General features: G+C 47.6%; 1 protein-coding gene across 2 annotated transcripts in view; it reads left to right on the top strand.

Annotated features, from left to right (window-relative positions):
• Window positions 1-11,313, top strand: part of LOC119390121 (uncharacterized) — a 32,607-nt gene extending 21,294 nt beyond the window's left edge. Inside the window, exons 13-14 of one of the 2 annotated variants that reach the window (XM_037657677.2) lie at window positions 10,775-10,868; window positions 10,986-11,313. In XM_037657677.2, coding sequence (XP_037513605.1) covers window positions 10,775-10,868; window positions 10,986-11,004 — 113 coding nt within the window. In that variant the 3' untranslated portion in view covers window positions 11,005-11,313. The remainder of the gene's footprint in view (window positions 1-10,774; window positions 10,869-10,985) is intronic. The other variant, XM_037657675.2, reaches the window with a different exon arrangement.
• Window positions 11,314-16,225: the final 4,912 nt, after the last annotated feature.

Genomic DNA, 16,225 nt, shown 5'->3' with positions numbered 1-16,225 from the left:
ACACCGAGAACGAAGAGCCAGCTCCTACACAGCCAACGCGCTCGGAGTTGACGCGAGCACTGATGACACTGTCATCGGTGTACAGCGGCAACATGACGTTGACTGAAATTGAGGCAGACATGATCGCGGGCAAGCGGAACGCCGTGCAAAAGAAAATAAACGACTTCTTTGCGCCCAAGTGCTGACCTATGAGGTAGCGCCGGCCACGTCGTTTTTTTTTTTATAAACTGCTCTTTTCAGAGCCACCTAAACGATGCATTGGCTGAATTGCAATGGGAATCGTACTCCGGCCGTGACCCTCTCTGTCAGCGAAAAATACCTACCAAAAAGGTTTTTCACGTGCATTCGTTTTTCCGGACTGCCCGATTTTCCGGACGTTTTCGCGGTCCCTTGAGGGTCCGGGAAATCGGACGTCGACTGTATACACTGCACTTACACGGCAGTTTTTATGTAACAGTAAAAACTCGTTAATTCAACCCCCATCAATTTGAAAAATCTGATAATTCGGACGTGTTCTCTGGTCCCGGCAAACATATTGTCACAAGGTAGCAGTGGGCCAGTGGCTCAAGGTGGTAGTGGGACCCACTCTGAAAGGGGGACAACGACGAAGTGCTGAAAGGACAGGCTCCGGTCCGCCATTGTCTCAGCGTCTATTTCTGCTTGTATATATTTGTAAATATACGTTTTCTTGTAACATTATTGGTGGAGGTGCGGGGTACACCTGCGTGCCTGCGTTTCCTCTCGGAAAACCAACACGGAACTTCGGAGCGGTCGTCGCCTCCCTTTCCCTGCAATGACTGACCGAGGTTCGCCGGCGCAGCAGCAGCAGCAGCAGCAGCAGCCCCATGTGGTTCTCCTGCCTCCTCGAGACCCAGGAACCTTTTCGGGCACTGACAAAGACAAGGTGAATGTGGAGGACTGGGTCGCATTGTACGAGCGCGTCAGCGAGTATTACAGGTGGGACCCCACGTTGATGCTCGCCAACGTGGTCTTCTACCTCAGGGATACCGCACTCGTTTGGTACGAGACGCACGAGTCGGAATTAACCACCTGGGACACCTGCAAGTCGAAGCTCATCGAGTTGTTCAGCAGGCCATTTGGTCGCCAGCAGGCCGCAAGAAAAGATCTCGAGTCCCGCGTTCAGACGTCGACAGAGTCTTACGTCTGCTACATACAGGACGTACTGGGTCTTTGTCGAAAAGCTGACGGGAACATGACGGAGGCTGACAAGATTGCCCATATCTTGAAGGGGATTGCCGACGACGCGTTCAATCTACTGATTGTGAAGGATTGCACCACCGTCGACGCCGTCGTCAAGGAATGTCAGCGTTTTGAGCAGGCCAAGAGTCGTCGCATCAGCCGCCATTTCGTAAGACTACCTAATACTGCAGCCACATCGACCTGCCAAGACCCCCCCACGTTCACGCAAGCTACGTCGTCAGAAAATGTCACCCGCATCGTCCGTCGTGAACTGGAAGCAATGGTTCCTGCTGACGTTCCACAGGCTAACGCGTCCACCGTATCGCTCATACAAGCAGTCGTACGCCAAGAGATTGCGAATCTCGGCATAGCACCTGTTTGCTCTATTCGCACTCCCGAGAGCACTCCTGCCGTCGTCAACCAGAACCCAGTGTACCCTTCGCGCTACCGAAACCCTGCTGAATGGAGGACAACTGATGATCGGCCAATCTGCTTCCACTGCTCTCGCGTAGGACACATTGCGCGCCACTGTCGCAATCGGTGGTCGTCGACTTCCTGGAACACCGGGACATGGCGCCGATTTGAAGGCAACTCGCGCAGGCTTTCTCCTCGTTCCGATCTCCAGGCTACTGATGTCCACGTTCCAAGCAGAAGGTTCAGCCGATCCCCGTCACCCCAAAGCCGTCGATCTCTATCGCCGCTTGTTCGTCGATCAACGTCCCCTACACGGCCTGGCCCCTCGACCTCGGGGAAACTAGTCCATGCAGCTCCCGGAGGTGACGCTGCGACAACGACCCGGACTTCAAATCCTCTGTTGACGATTCCTACACGCCGAAACATTTTAGAAATCTTGGTGGATAACGTTACCGTTACAGCCCTAATAGACACTGGTGCACAGATTTCAGTGATGAGTGCTGCTCTCCGGGAAAAACTGCGCAAAGTGCTCACGCCTCCTGTTCAGTGTGCAGTAATAGTTGCCGATGGGAGCACATCTACAGTTCTTGGTATGTGCACCTCTCGTGTGTGTATTGCTGGCCGTCAGACCATCGTATTGTTCACCGTGCTTGCGCAGTGCCCACATGACGTGATCCTCGGTCTCGACTTTCTTTCGACGCACTCCGCTCTTATCGACTGCTCGACGGGCCTTCTTCAGCTGGAACTCCCTCTAGACGCCTACGTTGACCATGACGCTCCCAGTCGCCTATGTGCCATGGAGTTTGTGCATCTTCCGCCTCAAGCCGCGACGTACGTCCAGCTTATCCTTGATCCACCTGTGCGCGATGGTGAATATGTTGTTTCACCGATTACCGACGTCGTCTTGAAGTATTCTGTTGCCGTACCGCACACTGTGGTCACAGTATGCCGCAACCAGACTTGTTTACCTCTCTTGAACTTCGGTCTAACCACCCATGTGCTGCCTGCAGGTATTACGCTCGGCGTCGTGTCGTCACTGCAAGATTGCCATATCTCTCAGTTATCAGCAGGTGTTCCTAGTCACCATGCCAACTCGCTCACTGCACTCGACCTTGCACGCACTGACATTGAGAAAATGATAGCGCCCGATCTTCCGCCCACTGAAGCACAAGACCTGCGTGGTCTCTTGACATCCTATGCCGATATCTTCGATCTTGACAACCGCCCTTTAGGCCAGACATCGGTTGTGACCCACCACATTAACACCGGCGATGCCAACCCAATTCACCGGCGCCCTTACCGTGTGTCCGCTGCCGAACGCGCTGTCATCCAGAAAGAAGTCGAAAAGATGCTCGCCAAAGGTGTCGTCGAACAATCAGCTAGTCCGTGGGCATCTCCTGTCGTGCTTGTAAAGAAGAAGGACAATACATGGCGATTTTGCGTTGACTACAGGCACCTCAACAAGGTCACTAAGAAGGACGTTTACCCCTTGCCACGCATCGATGACGCACTCGACTGCCTTCATGGCGCCAAGTTCTTCTCATCCATTGACCTTCGATCTGGTTATTGGCAGATCGCTGTTGATCCGCAAGACCGAGAAAAAACCGCATTTGTAACCCCAGATGGCCTGTACCAATTTAAGGTCATGCCGTTTGGGCTTTGCAATGCTCCCGCCACCTTTGAGCGGATGATGGATTCCCTTCTACGCGGCTTCAAGTGGTCAACATGCTTGTGCTACCTGGACGATGTCGTCGTTTTTTCACCAACATTCGCAAGCCATCTTGAGCGGCTCTCCACTGTTCTCGAGGTATTCCGCAAAGCTGGTCTACAGTTGAACTCCTCCAAATGCCGTTTTGGCCGTCGTGAAATAACTGTACTGGGTCACCTCGTTAACGCAGCTGGCGTCCAGCCTGATCCCGACAAAATTCGCGCAGTGACACAATTTCCCGTACCTTGTTCGGCTAAAGATGTCCGCAGCTTTCTCGGGTTGTGTTCCTATTTCCGCCGCTTCATCCGGAATTTTGCCGATATTGCGCGTCCTCTCACAGAACTACTCAAGAAAGACGCCAACTTTACTTGGGGTTCGCCTCAAGCTGCTGCGTTTTCGGCGCTCGTTACAGCCCTCACAACTTCTCCAGTATTAGCCCACTTTGATCCCACCGCCCCGACGGAGGTTCGCACCGACGCGAGTGGCCATGGGATTGGTGCTGTTCTCGCTCAGCGTCAACACGGACGAGACTGCGTCATCGCCTACGCCAGCCGACTGTTGTCCACAGCGGAGAAGAACTATTCAATCACCGAAAGAGAGTGCCTTGCTCTAGTTTGGGCAGTTGCTAAGTTTCGCCCATACCTGTACGGCCGCAGCTTTACTGTTGTAACTGACCATCACGCCCTGTGCTGGCTCTCTTCGCTCAAGGATCCCACGGGCCGCCTCGGTCGTTGGTCTCTCCGCCTTCAAGAATACACCTTCTCGGTGGTTTACAAATCCGGCCAACTCCATCAGGACGCCGATTGTCTGTCACGGTACCCAGTGGATCCACCCAACACCGCAGAGGGACCCGCTGAGTCTGGGGTATTCTCAATATCAGACTTCCTCGATATAGGTTGTGAGCAACGCCGCGACTCGGTTTTACGTCCCATCATTGACAGTCTGAGTTCCGGAACTCCAAGCAGTTCTCTACACTTGTACTGCCTTCACGACGGTGTTCTATACCGCCACAATATGCGCCCCCACGGCCCTGAACGCCTTCTCGTCGTGCCTTCCCATTTGCGGGCAGATGTTCTTCGCCAGCTCCATGATGAACCTACCGCCGGTCACCTTGGAGTTACACGCACTTACGATCGCGTCCGGCGCCGTTTCTTCTGGCCAGGCCTTTATCGCTCCGTGCAAAAGTACGTCAGCAGCTGCGACCTCTCTCAACGTCGAAAACGACCAACAATGCTTCCAGCCGGACACCTCCAGCCTATTGACATCCCCGCCGAACCATTCTACCGCGTCGGGCTCGACCTCCTCGGACCATTCCCCACTTCTGCATCCGGGAACAAGTGGGTCGCCGTAGCGACTGACTACGCCACACGTTACGCCATTACCCGCGCTCTTCCCACCAGCTGCGCAACTGATGTCGCCGACTTTCTACTGCATGACATCATCTTGCATCACGGTGCTCCTCGCCAGCTTCTCACCGACCAAGGCCGATACTTCTTGTCCCGCGTCATCCAGGACATTGTTCGTTCCTGTTCTACGAACCACAAATTCACAACGGCATACCACCCGCAAACTAATGGGCTTACGGAGCGCCTGAACCGCACTCTCACCGACATGTTGTCGATGTACGCTTCTGCCGACCACCGCGACTGGGACGCAACGTTACCCTACGTCACATTCGCTTACAACTCCTCCAGGCATGACACCACAGGTTATTCCCCGTTTTATCTTCTGTATGGACGTGAGCCATCCCTCCCTCTTGACACGCTGCTTCCCACTGGCTCGAACTCGCCTGTCACATACGTTCTCGATGCCATTGCCCGAGCCGACACAGCACGACAGATTGCCCGAGAGCGCCTCACAGCATCTCAGGCCTCTCAAAAAGACCTGTATGATCGCCGACACCGAGATGTCTCTTATGAACCCGGTTCACTTGTCCTATTGTGGACCCCATGTCGTCGCATCGGTCTCTCAGAAAAGCTGTTATTTCGCTATGACGGACCATACAAAGTCCTGCGGAAGGTCACTGACCTCACATATGAAATACAGCGAGTCGCCGATTCAGTGCAGTCAACGCCAACGCCATCCACTGTTGTGCACGTCGCAAGACTGAAACCATATGTGCCGACCACCTCACTACTTCCGTGACCAGCGCCGGGTCGGCGCTTTTACGCCGCGGGGTAGTGTCACAAGGTAGCAGTGGGCCAGTGGCTCAAGGTGGTAGTGGGACCCACTCTGAAAGGGGGACAACGACGAAGTGCTGAAAGGACAGGCTCTGGTCCGCCATTGTCTCAGCGTCTATTTCTGCTTGTATATATTTGTAAATATACGTTTTCTTGTAACAATATGTATTGTTTAATGGAATCACTCTCGTTAATTCGGTCATATTTGGCCGCAACCCGGTTGATTCGGATGATCCTTGGAGCACAGCAAGCACGTAACACCGCACATGGCGTTCACAACGAAACCAAAACGGCCGTGGCCCTTTGCAAAGGCATGGTCGCCATTAACAGTTTTACCATAATAGCATTGTTGGTGACCATGGCTTCAGTGGCTGCAGCAAAACTTGTTTCCTTTTCAGTTTTACTCGACGCGCTCAAATTGCATGGGCTGTGTCTATGATTGCATTGATAGCGACTGGGATCAAAGCTTCGACAAGTAGTTTCGTTTTTGCCACGTGTCTTAACTGCGGAATAGCCATCCACGACTGTGCATTAGCAAGCCAGGTTTATTTTCTAGCAGATGTGGTGCTCTGCAGTTTCGTTTAGACTCTGGGCATAGGCCGTGCGCGCAAGCCTTCAGAAATGCGTGGACGCCAAGATCGTGTCTTTAGCGACCGCTGTTTCGTCCACAGAGTATCACAATGTGTGCGCAACATTACAAAATTCCACTATACTAGAAGCTGTTGAAAATTACTAGTTTCAGCCACAGTCTGCATGCCTGCATAAAGCTCTCTTGCTACGTTATGATGGACGTTGCCGGACATTGAAATGACCTACATTGCCAGTCATTTTTCTGGCAAAATGATTATCGCCTACGTGCTTGTCGTGGTGTTGGTGGTCAGAGCGCGTTTCGGCTTAAGACACGGTAGTCTTGGGCCCAGTCACATTGTAAATGAAGTCGCGAATGACAAATCGTGGCTTTTACACTGCTCTTATGCAAATGGAGTATGTACTGGCATTCAGTTAATTCGAACATTTTTTTTTTTTTTTCCGGTCCCGTGAAATCTGAATTAACGCGTTTTTACTGTAGTATTAAGGTTCTTGGAGGCGAATCTTGGAGGCCTTTATGCGCCTTCGCGTTTAGATTACAGACGTTGACGTCGCATTTTTTTTCCCCCCGACGCGTTGACGCGTGCTCCTGTGCTCGAGGCAGCAGCGTGTTTGCACTGTGTAAACACGTGCCTGCCACGTCGATGCAAGACATGCCCACGCAATCAGATGTTCTATGAAACAAGACAAACGGGCTGCGGGTCCGTCATGAAGTCCCATGAAAGGTGAACGAAGACCCCAAGAGATGAAACGGACGGTCTTAGCAAAGGAGCTAGGTCTCGCAACACACGCGCACACCTGCCAACTCTCCGATTTGCACGGGAGTCTCCCTAAGTGTCAGCAAACCTCTCGATTGTGCGGGCAAAGCCGTAAATCTCCCGAAAAGCACTCCCAACACCACCGCGATACGAAAATAACAGCATCAAAGGACAGCGATTCTAAAATATTTTTTCCTTCATCTGTCGCGTGCAAAGCTCTTAAGTGACTTTCGCCGCAGTGCTCTGGGTCATGCAGAAAAGCGTAGCAAGATTAAGAGGAGGCTACAAGCGGTCACGGGTCGCAACACATCTGCTTCATTAATTACACAGGCGTACATGAACCGTGTGTTTACGAGTACAAGTATGATTGTTGACATCTAAAAACTTTACTGGCAATCATTCAGAGCTGTTCATGATGTCGCTGCGGCCCTGAGAAACACTGAATCAAAACATATGCCAACTTTCTTTTGTCTCATACTGATTTTCAATGTTTTCTGGTGATACGAATTTCGGATGATACGAATATTTTTGGTCACCCCGCGAGATTCGTATCACCGAGGTTTTACTGTACTAATCCAACTGTGAGCAGCTGTATGCTTGTACATTCTTGCCAAGTTCAACAGGGGGACGTGGGTTCTGAAGATATTTCTTCTATCTTGTGGCTGAACTTCATGTAAATATCTACTCGTCCTGTTTTTTATGCAGATTTTAATATGCAATAAATTTTCTTGTAGGTCAATTGGCTCAGGGAGACAAAGCTGTCATCCTATTGTTTCCACAGACAGAGCTTTGTTCTTTGATTAAATTTGGTTTATCTTGAACACATTTACATTCAGCTCGAAAACATTGCATAAAACTACATTGCAGATGAAATACCAATCTTGTAAAGCCTAATTTAATTCTTACTAGTGGAATAGCTGTAGGTATTAGTGATGCGCTAATACAATAACGTGCTTTCCCGATTTTTTGTTTGTTTGTTTTTACAGCCTATGTCTACTCCTTGTAGGAATAGTTACATTGAACATAACAGACGGCACCAAAAGAATATTGCATTGGCTTTGACTTTGTTTCATGGTAGCCTGGTTTCACAGACCATAATGGTTACTTGTCACTTGGCGCAACTATTATCGCATATTTTGTTGGATCAGTGGATTGGTTGGTTTGGTTGGCAACAGCTTTCAGACCAGCATCAGTGTGCCGTCTTTATTCTGAGCTGCTCTTCCACCGCCATTTTGAATTTTGATCCATGACCGAGCAAGCATCCCCCCCCCCCCCAAAACTCCTTGGATTATCTTTCACTGTAGGGTGGGGCCAAGGAGGTTTAAAAAAAAGTTCTGGAGCGGAGGTCCCCTATGCGCGCCCACGCGAGCGGGTGAAGCCTGGTAAACCGGTTGGCAGCCATCTTGCTCCAGGCAACAGGCAGCACAGCTTGAGCACGGGCAGCGTAATTGGGAGCTTCCGCGGGGGCATTTCAGCATGAGAACGGGATAGTTAGTGTCACTTATTTGACCCAATTTTTTTTTTTTGGTCCTGCAAGATTGAAGAAGGCAGTTTTTTACGCCATAATACATGGGCTGAAGCGTGCCTGATAACACGTAGAATTCGCTTGCAGCATTCCCGAAATGAAGCACAAGGTGGAGTTAATAAGTGGTACATAAAATTTTATTCATCCCTGGCTTTTATACAATTTCAAAAGAAAAAAGAAGCATATACAACGTGGTTTATACGTGAATAGATAAAGCTACAAATCCAAAATAACTTCAGAATACATCATAACGCAGACAGTCACGAAACTAACCGAATGAAACACGCGTCCTTAAAAACTAAACACAGCAAAAGAAGAGATACGAAAGCAGATGAATTGACTAGCTTGCTGCTCTTGTTTACGCTCGTCTACAAATTTTTAAAGACAAATCCTTGTCAGCCGCGTTCTTACTCCGCTCTGGGAGTTTTTAAATGCGAAGAATTTATTAGCGAATGAACCTTTGGCACATTCGGCGTTTCTACCTACGAATCTATTACCTAGCCGCCTACACCTGGGTGATCTCATGATCGCCTCCTTAACTTGGTGTAGACCAAAATCTGCTTGGGAGGGTAAGAGGATTTGACGAATATGGATGTCGGACCATGACATGAATAACGGGAAAATCCTGTTGCGTACGTCGTCAAACCCTATCCTCCAGACACGTGTGGCACATGCCAGTTTACCACTGGCCGCGGTGTATGGTTAAGTGCCACAGGTGATTGACAATTTATATCTACCCAGGAACGGCGAAAACAGACATTAGTAATTTAAATGCGAGAGCGTTAAGAAAAACCGACGTCGGCAGCATTGACCCGACGAATGGAAAAAATAAATATTAGGATCACAGCAGGAATCGAACCCAAACATTCTGCGTGGCAATCAAGTTTTCTACCACAGACTGGTTTGGAAAAACAGCCTATGCAGGCGTAATGTCGGTGCTACGTCAACTGTGGTTGTGGTGCTGGCTATCTAATTTTGCAATAAAGCAGTGCACAGTACGTATGTACTTCTATGATACCGGCGTCGTATCAGATTAACTGTCTGTGGTTCCAGTGTTGGCTCCGCTTTTATAGCAGTGTAATAAACATTACATTTGTATTCCTATGCTTCAGCAAGCTATATTGAAGCATTGTTCGACCCCAGAGGAATACATTAACGAAAGTTACGCATGAAATCCACATGGTTGCACCATAATGTGCACTTAGTTTTGGTAATTCTGGCGTACTCGCTCACTGCTTCGCATGAAACAGATTCCCACAACGCGTGGGATCTGCCGAATTTTTTTCCTATTGATTTCTTTTGAAATGTGGTGAAGCTTGATTTTACAGCGAAAGCTGTTATCAGATCACAACAGCCGCCGCCGGTGTTTGTAACTAGTATCGCGCGAAATAAGAAAAAATGAAATAAATAAAAATAAACAGGCTCAGATGGGATTTGAACCCGGGTCCTCAGCGTGGCAGTCAAGTATTGTACCACAGAGCCACGCTAGTGACTGGAACTCCTTTGCAAAAACATCCTTACAGGCGCATGTCGGCCAAGGAATTGCATTAAATGTGTAATATAGCGTGTCAGAAGAGTAAAATAACGACCAAGCGTCACACAATGCTAATCGTGCAACGAGTGACCAGATCGTTAATTGCTTCAAATCCATTACAAAAGGCTCAGCCATATTTCTTCATCGTCATCAGCCACAGACAGCATCAACAAAGTTCACATAATGCCTTACAGATGTGTAGCGGGTACCTCGCTTATCCGCAGAAAGACTAATAATGGCATAGTGATTGCTTCCCTACTTCACAAAAATTATAATTTGCGGCGTAGTGGGTACCTTGCAAGTGTACTTGTGTTAGTTTCCCCAGTTTAGAACGGGCTCTAGAAAGGCCATTCTTCCAGCTTTCGCTGTTACTGTGCTGCGCACTCCGCGCAAACCCAGCGTTTTTTGTGTACAGCTTGGCAATCTTTGATAAATTGTAAATGTGGTTATCGAGTGGATCGCAGTCCAACACGCAGTCCAACAAATGATACACCCACAACACTCGCTTGTCACCAAAGGAGTGGAGAAATTCGCCATCTGTGGAACTTCCGCGCGGGCTCAAGCGACGACCCACATGTTTTCTGCCTGGAGCAATATGGCGGTCGTCGGCTTCAGCGGCAGCGCGCCGCCTCCACTCCAGAAGTTTGTTTTTTTTCAACCTCCTTGGGTGGGGCGTTTGCTCGGGATCTTACAGTAGGTGGTTTCATGGCACAACTGCCCCACATTGCGGTGAAACCACCTTTTCAAGTGGTAAAATATGTGTTAGTACATTTCGAATCCTTCGAAATTGAGTTTTAAATGCATGCTGAAGCGAATTCGATTATTCGCACAGAATTTGAATGTGGCATTCCTCTTCTTCCATTTCAGCAACAGACGAAGAAGGTGCCACGCGGTCCTCAACGGGGCGGTCATCCAGGAGAAATCTGCAGCCCAAGAGCTACAAACTGCCAAGCATTCGCACGTAAGTGTGAACGAGACAGCGTCGCCCTATTTGTAGTGCATGAGTAATTGCGTAATCTTTACGCTTTTAGCGAACTAGGAACCTGTTGTAGTAATTTTCTTCTTCTTTCCTTTTCAGAAAACTTCGACGACCATGATAATGGGCAAAGAGACATGTCATTGTGTGTAGTTTTAACTTATCGCCTAGGTTTTTATATGATGCAGTTTAACGGCACTGTGGGCATTGGTTCTGATCACGCTTTCTCACATTTATTTTATATTTTTTTAACTATTAACAAAGGCAGTCGTTTTTATATACCTTGTAGCAGATATGCAAGGTACTTCGTGTAATCCTTTTGATGAACAAACTGTCGTGGAAAGACACGATGTAGATGAACCCAAGTACAGAGGAACGCATGTGACAGGTCGGGCAAAGTACAAACCGAAAACAAACTCTGCGAGATGTCATCATCCTGGAGCATTACACTCGACAGAACATTGCTGTCGTGACGTAGCTTCGCTGCAGGAAAAATCGATGTCTCGGCGAATACAGACACGCACGTGATACAGCCAGTATTGTCAGTCCAAATCTATGCAATACAAATTCTGGTGACCTTAAACTTGCTGTGGGCCCTGCTGGGCACGTTTGCTAGTCGCTCGCAAGTGCGAGTTTGCACATCAGCAAAATGCGTTATCTACCAGAAAGGTCACGGCTCATTCATTGGACAGTTTTGGCTGGCACTGCGTCTCTCTACCTGTTCTCGTCATTTTTGCGTCGCCGTCAATTTGTAGACTGACGGACTGACTGGCCTGCAACGAGCTCTCGTATAGCTTGCGTTTTATTATAACGATGCGTATGTGCTGCTGTTTTAATGTGAAACCATTGTCTGCACATTGTGTGGTATGATCCTTATAATGTGCTTGGAGAATAAAGATCTTATGGATGGTGAAAACTAACAGTTTCTCACTTTCATTGTCTTCTGTCTCCTGCTTCCTGTCCAAGATTAAACTTCCCACTGCATACAAAGGTCGCTTTTTCAAATGGACTAAAATGGTCTCTTGTAGTACTCTTCTACAGCGACGAAATGGTTGTTAGCACAGTTCACGACAAATAAAGGCAGTGATTTCTACTAAAAGGCTTCAACATGTGGTAGTAGCGCTTCTGCTAATTGTACAGTGTGATTTCTTGAAATGCTTAGTATAGGTGGAGCTTAGTGTACAGATGGGAACAAACTGCAAAAAAAAAAAAGCATCTCTCATGATGAAATGGCGGGTTAATTGTTCACAACTAGTTTTTAAAATATTGTTTTCGTGAATTAAGAATAGGAGCTGGTATTTGTCTCAAACTTAACAGCATATCTGGCAACACTGACGGTTGGCGTTTGTGGACAGTGGCACCTCGACGTCTACTAAGACGGGTGTGGTTCTTCGTTGTGGCACCGTTGAAATGTCCTCTATCGAAAGAAGCTCAATGGCAACACTACAATTATAATGTTTGCTCAAGTCCTAACTACGATATTTTTTTCTAGTACAGATGTCTCTGAGATCAGATAATCTCAACCAGACTATGGAACTGTAGAGATTTGTCTGGAGTATGGTGTACACAAAAATTTTAGAAACTTTTTTTTCATATGGAATGTTGTGCTGCAAATCTCGTGGTTCAGCGTTGAAAGCAAGACTTCAAAGAGCTTGGGGAATTGTTGACGGGCAACAGCTATAAAAAGAGCACGGTGGAGTACACGGTAGAAGGAACCCGTCATGATTGCTCTGAAAGCGGTCAACTTCAAGAAGTATCGATGTACAAGGAAGTCATTCTGCAAGATGGGTACTTTACATAGAAGATGAACGATAGTTCATGCAATAGAATAAAATCAAATGACTGCAAGAGTGATTTTGTCTCTGTAGTTCTCTACATCTGACAATTCCTCATCAGCGAAGCTTAAATCGGGAAAACTATCATCATCATGAACGGGTATGTGCCACAGATATTGGACAAATCTCTCTACTCTCCACTGGTTCACTGAGAGAGAAAAATTCAGAAATAATGGGAATAGACAAAAAAGACTACAGAGAAAAATATAGAAAGAAAAAAGCAGGGATAAAGAAAGGGGTGTTGTATGAGAGGTGTGAACGCTCGGTTCTGGAGTTTTGACATCCGTGTCACTAACCTAGCTAAATCGTAATGAAGCAGCATTAATTGAAGGAAGCTGAACAAGTGCGTAAGCACGACCTCAGTAGCTCTGTTAAACAAGAGTGTGCTCTATGTGAATAACAGGATACAGCAAGTCTGGCAGTTGTCCCCTTATTCCGGATTGTTCAGTATTGTTACTTTTGTGCTTTGGCCTGAGTAGCAGTCGTGGTCTCCATGCGTGCTTGCCTCTTTGCAGTATCTCGATATGATTGCACAGGAACTGATAACACTCCTTATCACTCTGCCATGTCACGTCCAGGCTTTTACTGGACTACTGCAGGGTACCTTGGGCACAATCATACATTCTTTTATTGCAGATAAAGAAAACTGCATTTCCAATAAACATAGTGTCCACAGTGCCCAACTATCCCAAAATCCAGCCCTTCCAAAGGCTTGATTTGCACTTGTACAGGGTAGGTTCCTTGTTTTTTACAGTATAGAAACAAATATCCTAGCTTAATCAAGATTCCACCTTAAAGGGGCCCTGCAACACTTTCTGAGCATGGTCAGAAAACTCCGATCGGTAGTCGAGGTTCCCGAGAACACTCAAGCCAAACATGATAGCGCAGCACACGGTCTGGAATTTACAATTCTCAATCTGCTAGAAATCGCTCCCTCTTCTCTCTACAAATGATGCCACATACGAAAAGTACACGGCTGCTGGCTGATTTGAGCATCGTGAGCTGCACAGTCTGGCGTCTTTCGTTAAAGGACCCCTGACACCGAATTTGGAAACTCGAGATGCTTGTGTTGTTTGATAGTCCTGCATGCGGGGGCACTTCTGACCGATTATGAGTGACGAGCGTTGCCTTTAAGATATTTTAATTTGGTTTTAAAGTAAGCCTGAGTGCTCATCTGAATTTTGAACTCCTATCAACATAACCACTAGTATGACGTAGACGTAGGCCCCTTGTGACGTTGCAGAGGTAAAGCAAGTGTTGTCGACGTCACAGACAGAAATATGCGCGGTGCATGCACTGTGGTATATTTCGAAGCATGTTTGCTTTCCCACCTTCTCCTTCTTCGGTACGTGTCTGCAGGCAGCGTGAGCTCTCCGTGTGTGTGTTCTCCAACTGGCAGTTCAACAAGCGCGTGTGTGACGTCACCCAATACTGAGCGCACGTCATCACGCGTGCCCCGAGGCGCGACCGCCGCGGCGCGGCGCTAGTTTCTTATCCTCTTTCGGCGCGCGTTTTGAACCTACACTAAAAATGACCACAATTAACGCTGCTAGGATTATTTAGACATCACGTTGGAGGATTTACGGTGTCATTCCGTGATTACAAGACATAGACCTACTTATTACAACATAAATGTCACAAACAAGAAATCGGCTGTCAGGGGCCCTTTAAGCAGCTGGCGTCTTTCGTTTTGCTTTTAGAAAACATCTGGCGTCTTTCGTTGGTTTATTTCATCAATCAACGGCGTTTTGAACAAAATTTTTATTGTTTAATCACGCACAGGAGAAATCTCACCAGGCACTACCTTGGAGGTAAACAATGGCTGCTAATGGGAATGAGAGACAGAAGAAGTCGGCTTTTAGCTAACACTTACACTTCTACTTCTACTAACGTTTCCTACTGGAACATGCCAATGGCTGCTAATGGGGAATGAGAGACAGAAGAATTCGGCTTTTAGTTAACGTGCACGCTGCGAATTTTTCATTGTTCAACAACGCACAGGAGAAATCTCCCACCGGCACCACCTTGGAGGTCAAGATCTGGTACTAGCGTTAAGACTGGTTACGCACTACGACGGGGACGAACGGGTGCCGCTTTAAGGAGCTTCGCCCCTAAAATGAATGAGTAGGATATCACGATGAATAGCTCTCGACAAATGCCGACCGGACTGCGTTTATGATCACTACGAGAAACATGAAGGGGCGTTTGTACATACCCTCCAGTTTTTCGATATTTCCTCACTTGTTAAATGCTCAGTTCACAGCAAGAATGGCATGAATGTGATCGTAATAAGATAATTTGCCACTACAGTTCTTTCTGCATCTCTTTAGTGTTACTGTACTCGAGGCCCACCAGTGGAGACACGGGCGCTGGAGTCGTTGCGACATGCTAAGTTGGATCACCTGATGCCACCTGGCTTCACGGAACCTTGCTCTAACGAGAGGAAGCCGGCAGCCCGAGCGCATTTTCTTTCAAGTTTCCCACTTCAATCAGCCTCGTTTCACCACCAGTTCATGTGCACTGGCATCTAGAAACAACAAGAGCTTGGAAAGCGTGACTAATGTTTTCGGCAGCATATATGGTGCTGTGTGCCACAATTAATGCACCGCACATGCAAAATAGCAGGGTGTGTAAGTAGTGTGTGTAATTTCACACTTACCGTTTTACCTCAAGGATAATGAACATCACGACACATGGCTCATAAAGTTTAGAAAGGGCAATGAACCGAAGTCCCGCGCATGTGTTTGGAGGCATAGGAGTGCGCGTGCGCACTCCATGCCTCCAAGGTTACAAGAAAGTCTACTGCTGTCCCGTAGGCAGCTTCCATCATAGACACTGCCAATTACTGATGACGTCACTTCTGACACTACCAGAAGTAGTGTCAGCTGCAAGCACTTCTTGCATAGACTACACTGAAATACAAGGAACCTCCACCCTGATACGCAAAGTGGGCAAAGTTGTAAGCATCTAGTAAAGGAGGCATTGGTGCAATTAATGGAAAATCAATTTGCTTATCCCATTGGAATAGCAACTTATCAAAGATCGTTATCGCAGCTTGCTATATGTTATAAAAGTTCAAATCCAAACAAAAAGGCTTGCATGTGCAAGCTATGAAACTGATCCACAGCCTTGAATTTCATACCAGTGTATGCTGATGCATCCTTCAACCACAGTGGCATGCACTTGACAGATATTCAAACAGTTCAAACCACATACAGCGCGAGGGACAATGACTTGAAAAGAGGACACACATTACTACAAGATAGTGATACTGCAGCATAAAGGAACAGATCGTGCATAAACACACGAAAGTAGTCTTTGTCCTTCACACTGTGCATGGTTTTAACTATGAATATCCAAGCACAAGCTGGTACCGTGATCAAAACAGATCATGGTATTCCTTACTGCATTTCCACACTTCTCAAATGTATTTTGTGTCAAGTGTGCCTTAATAGCCAACTGGCCCAACCCAACTGGCCCAACCCCTCGTTCTCACTATGCCAGATG

This window comes from Rhipicephalus sanguineus, chromosome 4, assembly GCF_013339695.2.
Source record: "Rhipicephalus sanguineus isolate Rsan-2018 chromosome 4, BIME_Rsan_1.4, whole genome shotgun sequence".
NCBI classification, from domain to species: Eukaryota; Metazoa; Arthropoda; class Arachnida; order Ixodida; family Ixodidae; genus Rhipicephalus; species Rhipicephalus sanguineus.
This window is presented reverse-complemented; position numbering and strand designations above follow the sequence as displayed.